Below are 15408 nucleotides of genomic sequence, written 5' to 3' on the forward strand. Positions count from 1 at the left end.
CAGTAAATGTCACACACTGTGCTCCTGCACCTTTATTCCCCACGTATCCTAAGTGTTATGATGTGTCGTCTATACTCATGATGGCCAACTAGAGCCCACTATGAATGATGTGACTGCCACCGTTTGGTAATGTGCTATCCATATAGACAACAGGTTAGGGTTCTCTAGTTGATTTGGGTTCCCTGGGCAGAAGAACTTTTGGAACCACTGGGCTATTCAATAGATGAATCAGTCTAATCAATGGTTGTACTTAACGATTTTAGGGAATTTCTTACATTTGTTTTATTTCGCTATTCTAATTTGTTCCATTACATAAAAATAAATATATCAGACAGGATTTAAAGGGGTTTTCCACATTCTGACAACTGATGACCTATCCCTTATATAGGTCATCAGTATATGATCGGTGAGTGTCCGACACTCAGACCACGCACCAATCTGCCACTCCGGCTGCTTCCGGGCACCAGACGATAATGCTGGAAGCAGATGGATCCGGTCAAAGAATAGCGGCCGAGCTGCAGTAATGCAGGTCTTCTCCTATGCAACTGAATAGGAGCAGGGCTTATGTTCTGCCGAACAGCCGCTATGAAGTGGTCGGAGCCATCTGCTTCCGGTTCCAACAACTGCATACCGTTCCAAACATCCGGTGCACAGAGGCAGCTAGAGTGGCGGATCGGTGCGGGATCCGGGTGTTGGACACGCACTGATCATATACCGATGACCTATCCGGTGGATAGGTCGCAGTATCGCCAGCTGTGACTACTCAAGAAGTGGTGACTTGAGCAGCAACAATTTTATTGCTCCTATTTTTTTTCTATTATTTATATATGCAATACCATTTTTTGGACTATTCCATATGCCCACTTTAGATATGTAAAGAAAAAAAAAAGCTGACTTTCAAACAACTACAATTTGATGGTCAACAGCATAAAGAAAATGTTCGAATTAGTTAAAACCGCACAATAAAGCTGAAATAAATGATATCCTTACTTCATCTCCAGGATCTCTTCAAGTTGTTTTCGGCGGTCTATCATCAAATTGTTCAGGTGTGCTTCCTTGTCAGCAAGTGATTGTTGAGTTGAGGAGAGACGAGCTTTGGTGGAATCCAGCTCCTGTCTTGTCTTTTCAAGAGCATTCATGAGATCATCCATCTAAAGAAAGAAAAAGTAATTAGATTTTTCTTTTGGCAATTAACAAAGAGATTTCCAATTAACCTGCTACATCAGAGCATACCTAAGAAACCTGTATAGAATGGGCTAAAATTACCATCAAAGAAGTGACTCAAGTGCTGACCATTCCTCGGGACACTATCAGTTTTAAATAGCCTCAAAAAGCTTATAAGCAAAACGTTAAATATGAACATTTTCATATGTTTTTGCAATATAAAGTTTTTGAATTTTATCAACATTTATAGTTTGAGTTTTATATTGAATTTGGAATTTCAAAATGTTCAGGAGATTAAAATAACCTTATTTTATGGGAGTCTGTAAAATGTCATTGTAAAAGATTTCTTATTCCCACCAGTTCCAAACTATCAAAAAAATATATTGAAAAGCAGTCATTATTGGTGACGTGCTTGCTCAATGGTAGTGGATGACTATGACTATAGCAACATCTTTGGTTTGGCTTATAATCCGAGTCATATTTCAAGACTCCTTTAAGAGTCTGACATTGACGAACAGGGTAGTCATCTATAGGTGGCATTAGAGATACAGTTTTCTTCCTTCTGGGTGAGATCTGTTTTGCATACTTTGTTTACCCAGGGAGCATTGCTGTATAGACCCCCTAACAGCTGCATCCCTGTAAGGAGAAACAGTACCTTCCAAGAGCTAAAGCAAGATTAGCATGAAGTTTGCATCTTCTCACCGTGATAGCATAGCTTCAACCGAGAACTATACTGTAGTTTCTTTTCACACTCCAAAAGGATAATGTTAGGTTAACTAGCTTTCTGTAAAATTGGTTGATATACATTTATGTAAGCATATGAAGACTAATTATGTTGGCCACGCACTAGAGATTTCAGATGTCCGTTTCTGAAGGACTTAATGTTCATGCTTGGTCTGCGAAATTTGCCTTTCTGGACAACAACGCAATAAGTGCTTAAACTGGGCAGTGAATCTGCCTTGCTCTGTAACCTTGGTTTCTATTGATGGGGTGGACACCTGTTGTTTGGCAGCAGGAACAACTTTGCAATAGACTACACCCTACAAGGACCACAAAACCCAAGATCACATTTTTTGCCTAAATCTTTTGTTTTTGGGTGGACGGAGGTCAACATGTCATGTCACAACAATCAAAGTATGAGCTGGTCCTGTAATCCTCTACTAGTAAATGAATAAACTGTTTGACGTATCCAGTATGTGCAGTAAGTTCTGAAGTCTCTTTTCAGTCCCATTAATTTGGAGTCAGACTAATAATCATGACAACTGTTTGGTGTCGAATACGGAAACATATTATTTCAATTAAATCCTTTCTGGTATGGATTTTCTCATTATTGATAAAAATCCAATTTTCAACAATAAGGCTTAAAATGACAGTAATAAAGAATATGTTAATCTGAGTGATGACATTTTCTGAAGTCTTGTTAGGGGCATGTATTCATTCACATCTATTCCCATGGTGCGTACAATCTCATTTATCTACCACAACTACTAAGGCACGCACAGAGCCTAGACAGATTCCATAGTGAACCCAGCTGTAACCCATGTGAACATAAAAACTTCATACAGATGCTTCAATAATGCGACCATCAGTGTTGGACATGAAGTTCTTTTTTTGGTCATAAACAATGTACTAACATTTAATTGTGTTTATGATGTAATGTGGGTGGCCCATGTGGGATAGTGTATCTCTGTGAGTTATAAAGTTTGTATTCCAAAGTTGCAACCATAGTGAGCCATCTTGGAGCCTATGGAGATCTGTCTTTGGTCGCACAGTCACCAACCCTGCATATCTAAATAGAAACAAGAACATGATCTATCCCCGCTTGTCATGTCAGCCACCCTTTGCCATTTTACTTCAAAAATTTCACATTCATAGTGTCTTCTTTACCTACTGGTATTAGTGCACAAAAAAAAAGGCACCCCAAGTTACGATCACACACATGACAGCCCACAAAAACGAGAAAAAAAATCTTTAGAACTCCAAATTATTTAAGTTTAAACTATTGGAGGGTAGAAAAAAAACTTGTGGAAAAAGTCTTCAGAGTGTAAAGTCTTTTCCAAATGCTTTGTTGTAGAACCCACATCCCTGTAAAATGCTCTGTGTAAGTGTTAAGTAAACACACTTAAGAAAATGAGGTTTTTCGATCATTTTGTTTTCTTTCAAAATCATGGGACGACTCAATGATTATTTTAAAAACAGAGATAAGAGCCCTTGAAATTCTGGATCTTTTTGTAAAGCTTTTCATTTTAGAACTTTACAAACAGATCTAGAATATAGAATATTTTATTTGAACAGCTACCAAAGCGATGGGTTTATAAGCCAGCTGCAACATGCCAGAGATCTCGGCTGTGGCTCTTTACGAGAAGAGAGTTTAGAAAGCGTTATCTCACCTTCCAGACTTTTTCAGTTGGAGAATCTGTACTTGGTTGCAAAAGAAGTTTTGTTTTAGTTTCTTCCCTTCTTCAGTGGGGTAGTAGAACAGCTTCATTCTAATAAATCACATTGGCCACACACATACTGTGGTTGTAACAACAATTGTAATCATTTGCAAAGTATAAAGTTTTATGTAAAAAAATGGAATCAAACATCGACAATTTTGTAACTACATTTCTAGGTGGCCCGCGCAGATAAGGGCTCATGTCCAATATCATATTACAGTTTTGTATAAGCGCTGATTTATACAGATCATAATACGATACCCTTTAAGATCAATGGTCCCATACTGTATCTATGTTTGCATCCCATTTTATGCGGAGGAGGTATTTTTTTTCTAACGGATTAAGTGTAAATCACACAGAAAAAAATAGTGCCATGTTTCATCTGATGCCATGTTATGGAGGAATTCTGCCCGAGAAGAAATGCTGTAATGGGGCGCCGTACAGAAGCGCAAAGAGTGCCTACGACTTCAAACTTTAGATCCGCAGGGTCTCGGTGTCCCTCTGTACATGCTCCGTGCACACGAAGCTTAAGGCCCCATTCACACGAGCTTGAATCACGTCTGTGTGCTGTGCGTTGAAACAACGCACAGCACATGGACCCATTGATTTCATTGGGACCATTCACACATGTGTGATTTTTCACGCAGCGAGAGTCCGCTGCGTGACACTCACTGCATGTCCCGTATTGGTGCGTTATCACGCACCTACACCCCCATTGAAGTAAAAAACCAAGCACCGTACGCGAATGCAAATGCGTGTGCGTGATTTGCCCATCAATTCAGTTGAAAACAATTTAAAAAAAAAGATGTGCTTTGCGAGTGCGTGAATAACGCATGCCCCTAGCAAAGCGGACCCGTTTCACGCGTGTGAAAATCGGATACGCTCGTGTGAATGAGGCCTTAGAGTATATGAACTTATATTAAAAAAAATGAACAAACATATTGGGTTCAGTTGGGAATTTATCTGCTGGGAAACACACTGTTGCTCAACCCCAGAGGTCAAGCAGCGTGGTTCTTTGGCCAGAACGAGACACAATTGCAAACATTTTCTACAGCGAATGAGTCTTTTTACAAACTCTAGCTAGGCCCATCACATGATTGATAAATCCTCTAAGTTTCCTATTCACATGGAAGGTGAATATAATAACAAAACACACTATTGATTGAGCTCAAACTGCAGGAACTGTGCCGATAGTAGTGCGGTAGAAATCTATACAACTACAAAAAAGCAACAAAAACTGCATTGCTAAAAAATGTTTTTTTATAGAAACGTTTCTATAGAAACTGCACCACCGCATAAAAAAATAATTGTGTTTTTTTCCAAGTTGAAGGCTTGCCTCGGCACATCTCTGATAAAACCGGACCAGATAAGGCATGCCGCAGTGCCACAAATATGCACCTACATGCCAGCCCTCTTGGTGCTTTTGACCGGCTTTGAGGACCTTGTCTATAGAGCAATGTACCTTACTCCTCCCCCAAGATCAGTCCTTCAGGGGACTGTTTAGTGGCAAGTGCATCCTCCAGCTCTGTTTTTCCTGTCCTAGTGACAAAAACATTTTCATGTTACTTCAAAGTTGGACTTTTAATTTTAATGACTACAAACTTCCATGTCCAGGTCTTCTAGAATATGTGTGCCGAATACCCTAGTAGCACCACCAAAATACGACCCTCCTTAATTCCTGACATTTAAATTTATTAAAGTTCCTACTTACTTCTACTTGGCAGAAATTACTTAGACAAATAGTGTACATTATAGCTCTGTGGATAATATTTCCTTATGCAAAGAATTACAGATCCCTTATCTCTCCACTACTGTTAATCACACGCAGAACTACGGTTTATAGCCCAGAGAAAAGAATTCTGTGATGTACGCCGTATGCTTATAGCATACAGATGTCAGATATAAAGCATTATAGTCTATGTAAATGATAAAGACTGGCTCTCTCCCGTCTACTGTAATTGGGCACAACCGGACTCCGTGTCTTTTAGATAAAATCCTTTCAGCCTCATTTTCTCGGTCTTGAATGAAGTCTTGCATCTGCACAGATTATGTGAAAGATTCACTGATCATTCTTGCCTTACAGTGACACCTTTTGGAACCAGATGAAATCGTACAACTGTGGAATTAGAACTAGCAGCCGGATAGGACTTTTTCTATTTTCCCCTGTAACGTTTCCCTGCTTTTTATAATAAATAGAAAATAGATAAAGCCTTCATCACAGCGGTTTAGCTAAAAGGACGGCCGGCATGAATTTGCGCCTGGTGCCACTCTGCCTTGCAGCAAACTGTATCTTCCCCCTGTTGAAGGAAAGTCTAGCTACTGTACGACCCTACCCATCACCTACCTAAGAATTCATGATAGTAGTGAGATTATTATTTCACTAGGAACCAGGGAGTACCAGTGTAAAATACATTATGTAGAATGTGTAAAGCTGCCCATAGATATTTTTGCGATCTCCTGTCAGCAGGATGCACTAAGAATCTAGTGTCTTTGGGGGATACCAGACCCTCACCCAAAGTCTTTTGTCTTGAGTATAATATATTGTACAGGAAGGATTTGCTTCAGCAGCAGCAGAGGTGTTTTGCAGCTGCTTATCTTTTTTAGTCTGAAAAAAATGAACAATATAAACAAAAAAATGAACATATAGAGAAATGATGCATTCCTCATAATTTATTTTTTTTCCATTTAAAAAGTTTTAGTCAAAGGACTGGTAAAATACATAACAAACAATAAATAAAATAAATAAAACCAGGAGCTCAACGTTTCGCAGGTGATCCCTGCTTCATATCACTCCTGATGAAGCAGGAATCAGCTCCTGGTTTTATTTATTGTTTTATTTATGTATTTTACCAGTCCTTTGACTAAAACTTTTTAAATGGAAAAAAAAATAAAAGTAACTTTTTTACCCAATACGGAGGCCTGGTCTGTTACTTCTTCATGGACTTATTGATCTATACGATCACTTCATCAGCACGACCTGTGATACAACAGGACTACTGGAGGACTATCTACAGACCGCATACGGGGAGGACAATCCCAGGTCCAAGAACTTAGGTTCACATTTTACCCCATCACGACCTGTGATACAACAGGACTACTGGAGGACTATCTACAGACCGCATACGGGGAGGACAATCCCAGGTCCAAGAACTGAGGTTCACATTTTACCCCATCACGACCTGTGATACAATAGGACTACTGGAGGACTATTTACAGATCGCATACAGGGAGGACAATCCAAGGTCCAAGAACTGAGGTTCACATTTTACCCCATCATGACCTGTGATACAACAGGACTACCGGAGGGCTATTTACAGACCACAGACGGGAAGGACGATTCCAGGTCCAACAACTGAGAATCACATTTTACCTCATGTGAGTACAGCATTTCTATACTGCACCTTTAAAACCTATATGCTACACAATGGCGCGGGCTCTTTTTGCTTAAAACTTTTAGTTCTGATTGGCTTTCCTCGGAAAGCCGAGCGAGCGCCATACAGACTAAAAGACTTTCTATATAACCCGTACACCGCTTGCTCAGCTTTCCAACAAAAGCTAAGTGGCACAGCGCTCACCCAATCGTTTCTGCCACTTCATTTTAGCAATCGGTTGGGGTCTCAGTGCTAGGACTCTCACCAATCTAAACTTCTGACTTGTCACTTTAACATGTTAAAAATGTTATAAAAGTTTAGTTACACTTTAAGCATCAGAGCCTGAGTGCGATGGCTACCTCCCCACCCTTCTAGCTACGCCCCTGTGTCTAACTAATAAAAGTCTATTGGCACTTTAGACACATTTAGGGGAAAATTTCCCTACTAAGGCCTGATATCGAATGAGCAGTTGGTAAAAAAAATGCTACACGGTGTTTATAATTCCAAAACTAATTCAACTGTCTGCAGACAATGCTAAAATAACAGAGAGTGACAGGTTGAACTGGCCTCCTTCCAGCCATCAGATGTGCAGTATTTTTTATTGATATGACCTGCAGCCTTGGAGATTGCAGTGAACACCACTAGGGATATTTACTGTGTGCTGATATCATAAAAGGTTGTAATAAATCAATCAAAACATAATATTGAGTAAAAGTGGCCGTACACAAAAAGATAATTCTGCCATTCCGACAGGCAGGGGTTGGAGCAATAATCTGTTGGTGACAATATGAATATATTTATCAGACATTCCTAAAAATGATATTGGCTGGTAGTAGTTATTGCTAAAATCATAGTATTTAAATTTAAAAACAGCACCAGCAGTGAGAAATATATATATTTATTTATTTCTATTTAAAAAAATAAATCACCTTCTGTCAAAGCAAAAGAAGTTTCTTATTTTAAAATATTCATACAAAATCCTTAATAATCTTCATATATCTGGGAAAGCTGGGTGGCAACAACCAATTACATATACAGATGTAGCCATATTTATCTGGACTCTGATAACTTGCTGCAGCGTGATACAGATGTAGACATCTTTTTCTTGACTGATAACTTGCTGCAGCGTGATATCACACAGAAAAGCCATTGAAAAGTCATTGAAAAAGTCAAGATAAAGGATCTTGCCACTATGTATTTAATGCCTTAAAAGTCCAGATAAAGATGGCTACATCTGTATCACACAACAAAAGCCATTGAAAAGGTCAATTCAAAGTTTCTTGACATTATGTATTTAATGCGTTAAAAGTCAAGTTAAAGATGGCTACATCTGTATCATAGGGGGTACCATTCATCTTTTCCACTCTACTAAACGGCAAATCTGCCGAAGGATCACCAATACTGGTGTGGTACATAATGAGGCAGATGTGACATTCAAAAGTCTGGTAGAGCAGGCTTAAAACCTCTTTGGAAACTGTAATGTCAGCCATATTGCATACCTCCGAATTGTCCCGCATTCCGGGAAGCGTCCCGCTGTCCCGGTGGTATGTCCCGGTGTCAACTGTATGTGTCCTCAGTTTTTGGACCTGTCAGACATATGAGCTCTGTTATAGCTCATTTCTAATGTCACCTGGTCCAGAGTCCTCTGCACCTCTCTCTGCTCTCATTGGCAGTCAGACAGAGTAAGGGAATCATCTCATGCCTCTGATTGGGTAGACATTTATTTATTGTTATCAGTAACCAAACATTTATTTTCCATCAGGGGTGGTGACATCAGTGAGAGAAGAAGTAACTGTGTACGCCTTCTACTTAGGTTTCAATAGGTCTGGTAGTCTGGAACATGAGGTTTTTAAAGGATAAAGGATTTGTCTGCATTGGACAATCACTGTGTGCTACAAGGGTCTCTACAATAAGCTGATCACAGGATGTCTTGCTGCTGGGACCCACAACGATCAGCTGTAATCTGTGGGGTGACATGGCTCAAAGTACTCAATTCCCATATAGCACCACCTCACAGGGATTCTGCTCCTAAAGGGAGCCCCTGACGTCACTATCCATATATGGACAGTGACGTCGGGGCTACTCCTGGAGCGGAATCCCCTGCCAGAGCATTGCCGATGTTCTGGCCAGGGATTCTGCTACTTGAGGGAACCCCTTACGTCACTGTCCATATATGGACAGTAACATCAGTGGCTGCTCCAGAGCGTAATATCCTGCCAGAGCATTGCCTTTGCTCTGGCCGGCGATTCTGCTCCTAGAGGGAACCCCTGACATCACTGTCTATATATGGAAAGTGACGTCAGGGGCTCCTCCTGCCGATGCTCTGGATGGGAATTCCGCTCCTAGGGCACTGTGACACTATATAGGGGCACTATATAGGGGCACTATCTACAGGGGACACTGTGGCACTATCTACATGGGCACAGTGGGTGGCACTATCTACATGGGTACTGTGGCACTACCTACCTGGGCACTGGCACTTCATATGTGGGCACTGGCACCATCGGCATCTAAGGGGGCATTATACTGTATGGGGGTAGCTAAGGGAAATTATACTGTATGGTGGCAGCTATGGGGGCATTATACTGTATGTGGCAGCTGTGGGGGCATTATACTGTATGGTGGCAGCTATGGGGGCATTATACTGTATGGGGAAGCAATAGGGGCATTATACTGTATGGGGCAGCTGTGGGGGCATTACATTGTATAGGGCAGCTATGGGGCATTATACTGTATTGGGGCAGCTATGGGGGATTTTGCTGTATGGGGGCAGCTATGGGGCATTATTCTGTATGGGGCAGCTATGGGGCATTATATTCTATGGGGGCATTATATTGTGTGGGGTCATCTGTGTGGGCATTATACTGTATGGGGCAACTGTTTGGGCATTATGCTGTATGGGGTAACTATGGTGCATTTTGCTGTATGGGGGAATTTGGGCATTATACTGTATGGGGGAATTTGTTTGGGCATTATACTGCATGGCTGCATATATGTGGGCATTATACTGTATGCGGCAACCGTAACACGACAGTCACAAGAAATCCTTGAAGTTTGTATTTCTTCCCTGGGGTTGATAGAATTTTCCAGCAAGACAATGCGACATGTCACACGGCTAGAAATGTCCTACAGTGGTTGGAAGAGCACGACTAAGACTTCCAAGTACTTCCCTGGCTCCCTAATTCGCCAGACTTGAAACCAATTGAGCATAGTCTTGTTCGCTCTATGGATCCTCCCCATGCACCCACCAGCTGATGTGGGATACACTGCAGTCAGCATAGCTCCAGATACCTGAGACAACCTACCAGCACCTTATTGAGTCACTTCCAGCCCGTCTAGCTGCTGTCCGTGCTGCACGCGGCAGTTACTCTGGATAACAGCTGGTTGTCATAATGTGACTCGACTGTGTGCATATATTATATATATATATATATATATATATATATATATATATATATATATATGTTCATATATTTGTATTATATGTCCATCTTGACATAGGGGCTATTCTCAAATACAGATTCAAAGTTAAAAAAAAATTACTAAAAATCACTAAACTCTAAAGAATCTGCCTGTGAATTTTTCCTGTCACGTTGGAATCTTGTTTTACCATCAACAATATATCTACACCCTGAATCTCTCTTTTAAGTCTCATTCCTTCCTGTCAAAGCAGGCAGATTTGATCTGACAGGACTGATGGACTTTTGTGTGGTGTTTGCCCTCTTTCCGTGCATCCTCAGGTGTCCAATTTCCACAACTTGAAACTGAAACTTTCTAACAAACAACCTCAGCTAGAAATGACTCCCTATTGTGCACCCTTGTATTCACAGTCAAAGGGCTAGAAGCAAACATTCATAAATGTTACAAGGTCACTTATGTACATGACAGAGAATTGTTCCGGAACAGTAAGGGAGGTCTCCTCCCTAGAACGCAGAGACGCTTCTAAGAACTCAGAGAAACTTGACCCACTGATTAAACACTGCTGAGCACCAGACTGTTCACTATAGAAAATACTGTCCATATACAAACCATGTTTTTGAACTATTATAAATCACTCTATGCACCCTATCCCCACCCATGACCCCCAACGTATGTGGGAGTTAAAGAATACCATATCCCTTCCCAAATTTAACCTGGAATAACAATCACTTCTTTCCCAACCAATTACAGAAGATGAAATCCAATTGGTGATCTCTCACCTCCCGAGCAACAAACCAAATGGAGAATATTTTAAAATTCTCAAAAACCACATCACGCCGGCGTTAACATCACTATTTAACGCAATATACATTGACAACATACATGTTCCCAACTTCCACGAATCCTGAACAATCCTAATCCCTAAACCGGCAAAAGACTTAAAGAGGCTCTGTCAACAGTTTATAACTGCCCTATATCCTACCTAATGTAATAGGCACTTTGATCTAGATAAATACTGTTTTTTGTTTGTTTTTTAAAAACGTTTATTTTTGTCAAAGTTATGAAGATTTTAAGATTTAGGCAAATTTCCTCTTAATGCCCAACTGGGCGTTTTTTTTTACTTTTGACCAAGTGGGCTTTGACAAGAAAAGTGTATGATGCTGACCAATCAGTGCCATACACTTCTCTTCATTCATGTCCAGCTGCACTCACAGCATAGCGTGATCTCGCGAGATCACCCTGTGCCGACACTTACTCCCACAGTAACTTAACCTTGAGCGTCGGGAGAGTGACCAGGCAGAATGACCAGACATCGCCTTCTGAAGTTACTGTTGGAGTAAGTGACGGCACAGCGTGTTCTCGCCAGATCATGTTGTGCGGAGTACAGCTGGACATGAATGAAGAGAAGTGTATGACGCTGAGTGGTCAGCATCATACACTTGTCTTTTCAACGCCCACTTGGTCAAAAGTTAAAAAAAAAAACAAGTTGGACATTAAGAACAAATTTGCATAAATCTTAAAATTTTCATAATTTTGTCAAAATAGACATTTTTAAAAAAAACAGTACTTATCTACATCAAAGCACCTATTACATTAGGTAGGAGATAGGGCAGTTATAAACTGATGACAGAGCCGCTTTAACTCTAGTACAATCTTATAGACCCATATCCCTCCTTAACCAGAATTATAAAATCCTCACCAAAATCCTTTCCAATCAATTACAACAAATCCTCCCCTCTATCATCACCTCCTCACAAATGGGGTTCTTACAAAACCGCCACTCTTCTAAGGGAATCAGACTGGCGATAGTAGCCACAGTAGCGGCCCAATCTCGTTCTTCCCCTCAGACCGTGCTACTCAGCCTTGATGCTGATAAACCACAAGGTATCCTGGCCATTACTAAAGACATCCCTTAGTTTCAGGAATTTCAGATCTGTTTTTACTAACTTTATACAACTGCTGAAAATGGATGCACACGTGACCTTCACAATAAATGATTTAAACACGAATCCTATACAACTCCATAGAGGAACACGTCAGTGTTGTCCCCTCTCCCCTCTACTCCTTAACTTGTCCCTAAACCCTCTATTACGGAAGATACAAACTGATATTAACATTCAAGGCATTAAAATCAACTCCCTGGACATACACCTTTCGGCTTTTGCTGATGATGTCCTATTGTTTCTCTCTAACCCTAGCCAAACGCTTCAATCAACCCTCTTACTCATTGAAACATATGGACCGCAATCGGATTTTATTATCAGGCTGGGTTCACACGAGCACATTAACGTCCGTAATGGACGGACGTATTTCGGCCGGAAGTCCCGGACCGAACTCAGTGCAGGGAGCCGGGCTCCTAGCATCATAGTTATGTACGATGCTAGGAGTCCCTGCCTCTCTGCAGGACAACTGTCCCGTACTGTAATCATGTTTTCAGTACGGGACAGTAGTTCCACGGAGAGGCAAGGACTCCTAGCATCGTACATAACTACGATGCTAGGAGCCCGGCTCCCGGCACTGGGTTCGGTCCGGGACTTCCGGCCGAAATACGTCCGTCCATTACGGACGTTAATGTGCTCGTGTGAACCCAGCCTTAATTTGGACAAATCGGGAGCCCTACTCCTAAAAGGCCCACCCTCCTGGGCTACTGGACTGAACCTTAAATGGACACGAAGCCACATCACCTACTTAGGGCAACCATCACGAAAAATCTGCACAAAATGTATACAGAAAACATATCCACACATGTTGCTCAATTGAAACAACTGATACATACCTGGCAATCCTGCAATCTCTCATTTTCTGGTAGAGCCAATCTCCTAAAATCGGTAGCTTTTCCTGAATTACTATACTTATTACAATCCCTCCCAATCTATCTTAAAGAGGCTCTGTCACCAGATTATAAGTGCCCTATCTCCTACATAATCTAAATAACAGTTTTTTTTATTTTGAAAAACAATCAATTTTGAGCAAGTTATGAACAATTTTAGATTTATGCTAATTCGCTTCTTTATAGGTTTTTTACCTTTTTACCAACTGGGCATTGTAAAGAGAAGTGTATGACGCTGACCAATCAGTGTCATACACTTCTCTCCATTCATGTTTAGCTCATTTCGCGAGATCACGCTGTGCTGTCAGTTACTCACACATTAACTTTACTGAAGTGTCTTGAGAGTGAATAGACATTGCCTCCAGCCAGGATGCGATGTTTATTCACACTCCCATCACTTCGGTAAAGTTTCTGTGGGACTTAATCATAACACAGCGTGATTTCACGAGATCACACTGTGCTGCGAGTACTGCTAAAATTGAATGGAGAGAAGTGTATGACGCTGATTGTTCAGAGATGAAAGGCTTATTAACGCTCTATATAGAAACTTTATTTGGAATAATACCCGAACCCGGATAGTCATGCGAGCCTTATAACAGACAATACCATGGAGGTCTTAACTTCGCAAATATACGTAACTACAACCTGGCAGCCCTCCTTAGTGTTCTGGCAGACTGGACCGATAATATATCCCACTACTCGGACCCACCCTGAAGCCCAATTTGCCAAACCTTACTCTCTTCTATACATCCTGCACGCTCCCACTGAACTGTTACCAGAGGTGATGCGCTTTAACCCTCTTCTCTCCACAACCATTAAGACATGGCACGTCATACGAAAATTGGCCAACCTTGATCCATATACTTCGCTGCTATTACCATTACTCGGTAATCCAGGCTTCCAAAACGGACACCCTGCAGTGATGTTTAGTCAATGAGAGAGGGGTAGTGTGAGGTGCCTATCCAACCTCATATCGGCGGTTGACTCTCGTCCATTGACTTTTTCAGAATTCCAAGATAAATTTCAATTTTCTTCTCAGTCACTCTTCCCATTCTTGCAGGCTTCCAGTTACGTAAGGAAAATTACGAACCAAATTCTTCTGCTTCCTCCCAGGACCGTGTAACCAACTTTGTCATTAAATAAAAAAAATACACTGTATTATAACTTTCTTAGGTCACCTATTGATTATGCCGCTCCCCCAACCTGGGTACACTCCTGGTTGCAACACTTTCCAGACCTAACCATCAAGGACATCATGGATAACTTATACTTAGCCTCCAAATTGCTCCCATCTGCCTCCTACTGGGACATGGCACTCAAAATTACTCACAGTGCATATATATCACCAATGCAGAATTAACTTATGGGCAGATTCCCCCCGTCAGCTTGCCCAAAGTGTGCAACATTGAACGTGACCTGTACCATTGCTTCTGGGGTATGTTAGATTCCAACGCTCCTCCGTGCACTCCAAATGCAAAAAAAAAACATTTTATCATCTAAACAGCGGCTCGTAAGGCTATTCTACAGGACTCACGCTATAGGGAAAAAGGAAACAAAGCGCACATAGTGCATGAGCCTGTATTGGGTGAGAACAAAAGGAAAAAAGTGGTCAATTCTGCTGACCTGATGTTGTTATGCTCGGAGCATAACATCCCAAGGTGCGTGTCCAAGTTAGACTTAGGTAGAGACAGTTGCAGCCCAAATTCCGGTTTGAAGATTGGTAAAAATCCACTATGTAGATCCAGGAGATAGGGAGATAAAAAATGGAATATCCGAGGGCGCAGCTGTACTGGAAATGGCTTTTATTTGTACAACAACAACAACAATGTGTTTCAAGGCCGTACCGGCCTCTTCGTCAGGTTAGGTACAAGTGTTAGGTCTATTCATGATGACTGTGCATTTATAGCTGGCCTAGGAATCAGTACCGGGTTAAGTTACAGGTCAAAGTTCAAAGGTCAATTGTGTAAGCAAGGTACGGCAGTGAGGTATAAAAATTATTCATTTAGAAACAAAACAGTTTTTCATTCATATTAAAGGTATAGACAAAGATACAAAACAAGGATCGTAGGTTCAAAAATATGAATAAGCATTTTTTACAGAATGATAATAATATAAAAATAATAATATTAAATAAAACAATGATTAAAAAACATTAATGACAATATGTATAAAAGTATGTATAAAA

At 40.9% G+C, this 15408-nt stretch overlaps 1 protein-coding gene across 6 annotated transcripts in view; it reads right to left on the reverse strand.

The window, feature by feature from the left end:
* ERC2 (ELKS/RAB6-interacting/CAST family member 2) overlaps nucleotides 1-15408 on the reverse strand; it is a 670240-nt gene that overhangs the window by 280607 nt on the left and 374225 nt on the right. For all 6 annotated transcript variants that reach the window (XM_075833908.1, XM_075833906.1, XM_075833904.1 and 3 more), the window contains one exon: nucleotides 991-1151. In XM_075833908.1, the coding sequence (XP_075690023.1) occupies nucleotides 991-1151 (161 nt within the window). The remainder of the gene's footprint in view (nucleotides 1-990; nucleotides 1152-15408) is intronic.

This window comes from Rhinoderma darwinii, chromosome 7 (assembly GCF_050947455.1).
Source record: "Rhinoderma darwinii isolate aRhiDar2 chromosome 7, aRhiDar2.hap1, whole genome shotgun sequence".
Taxonomy (NCBI): domain Eukaryota; kingdom Metazoa; phylum Chordata; class Amphibia; order Anura; family Rhinodermatidae; genus Rhinoderma; species Rhinoderma darwinii.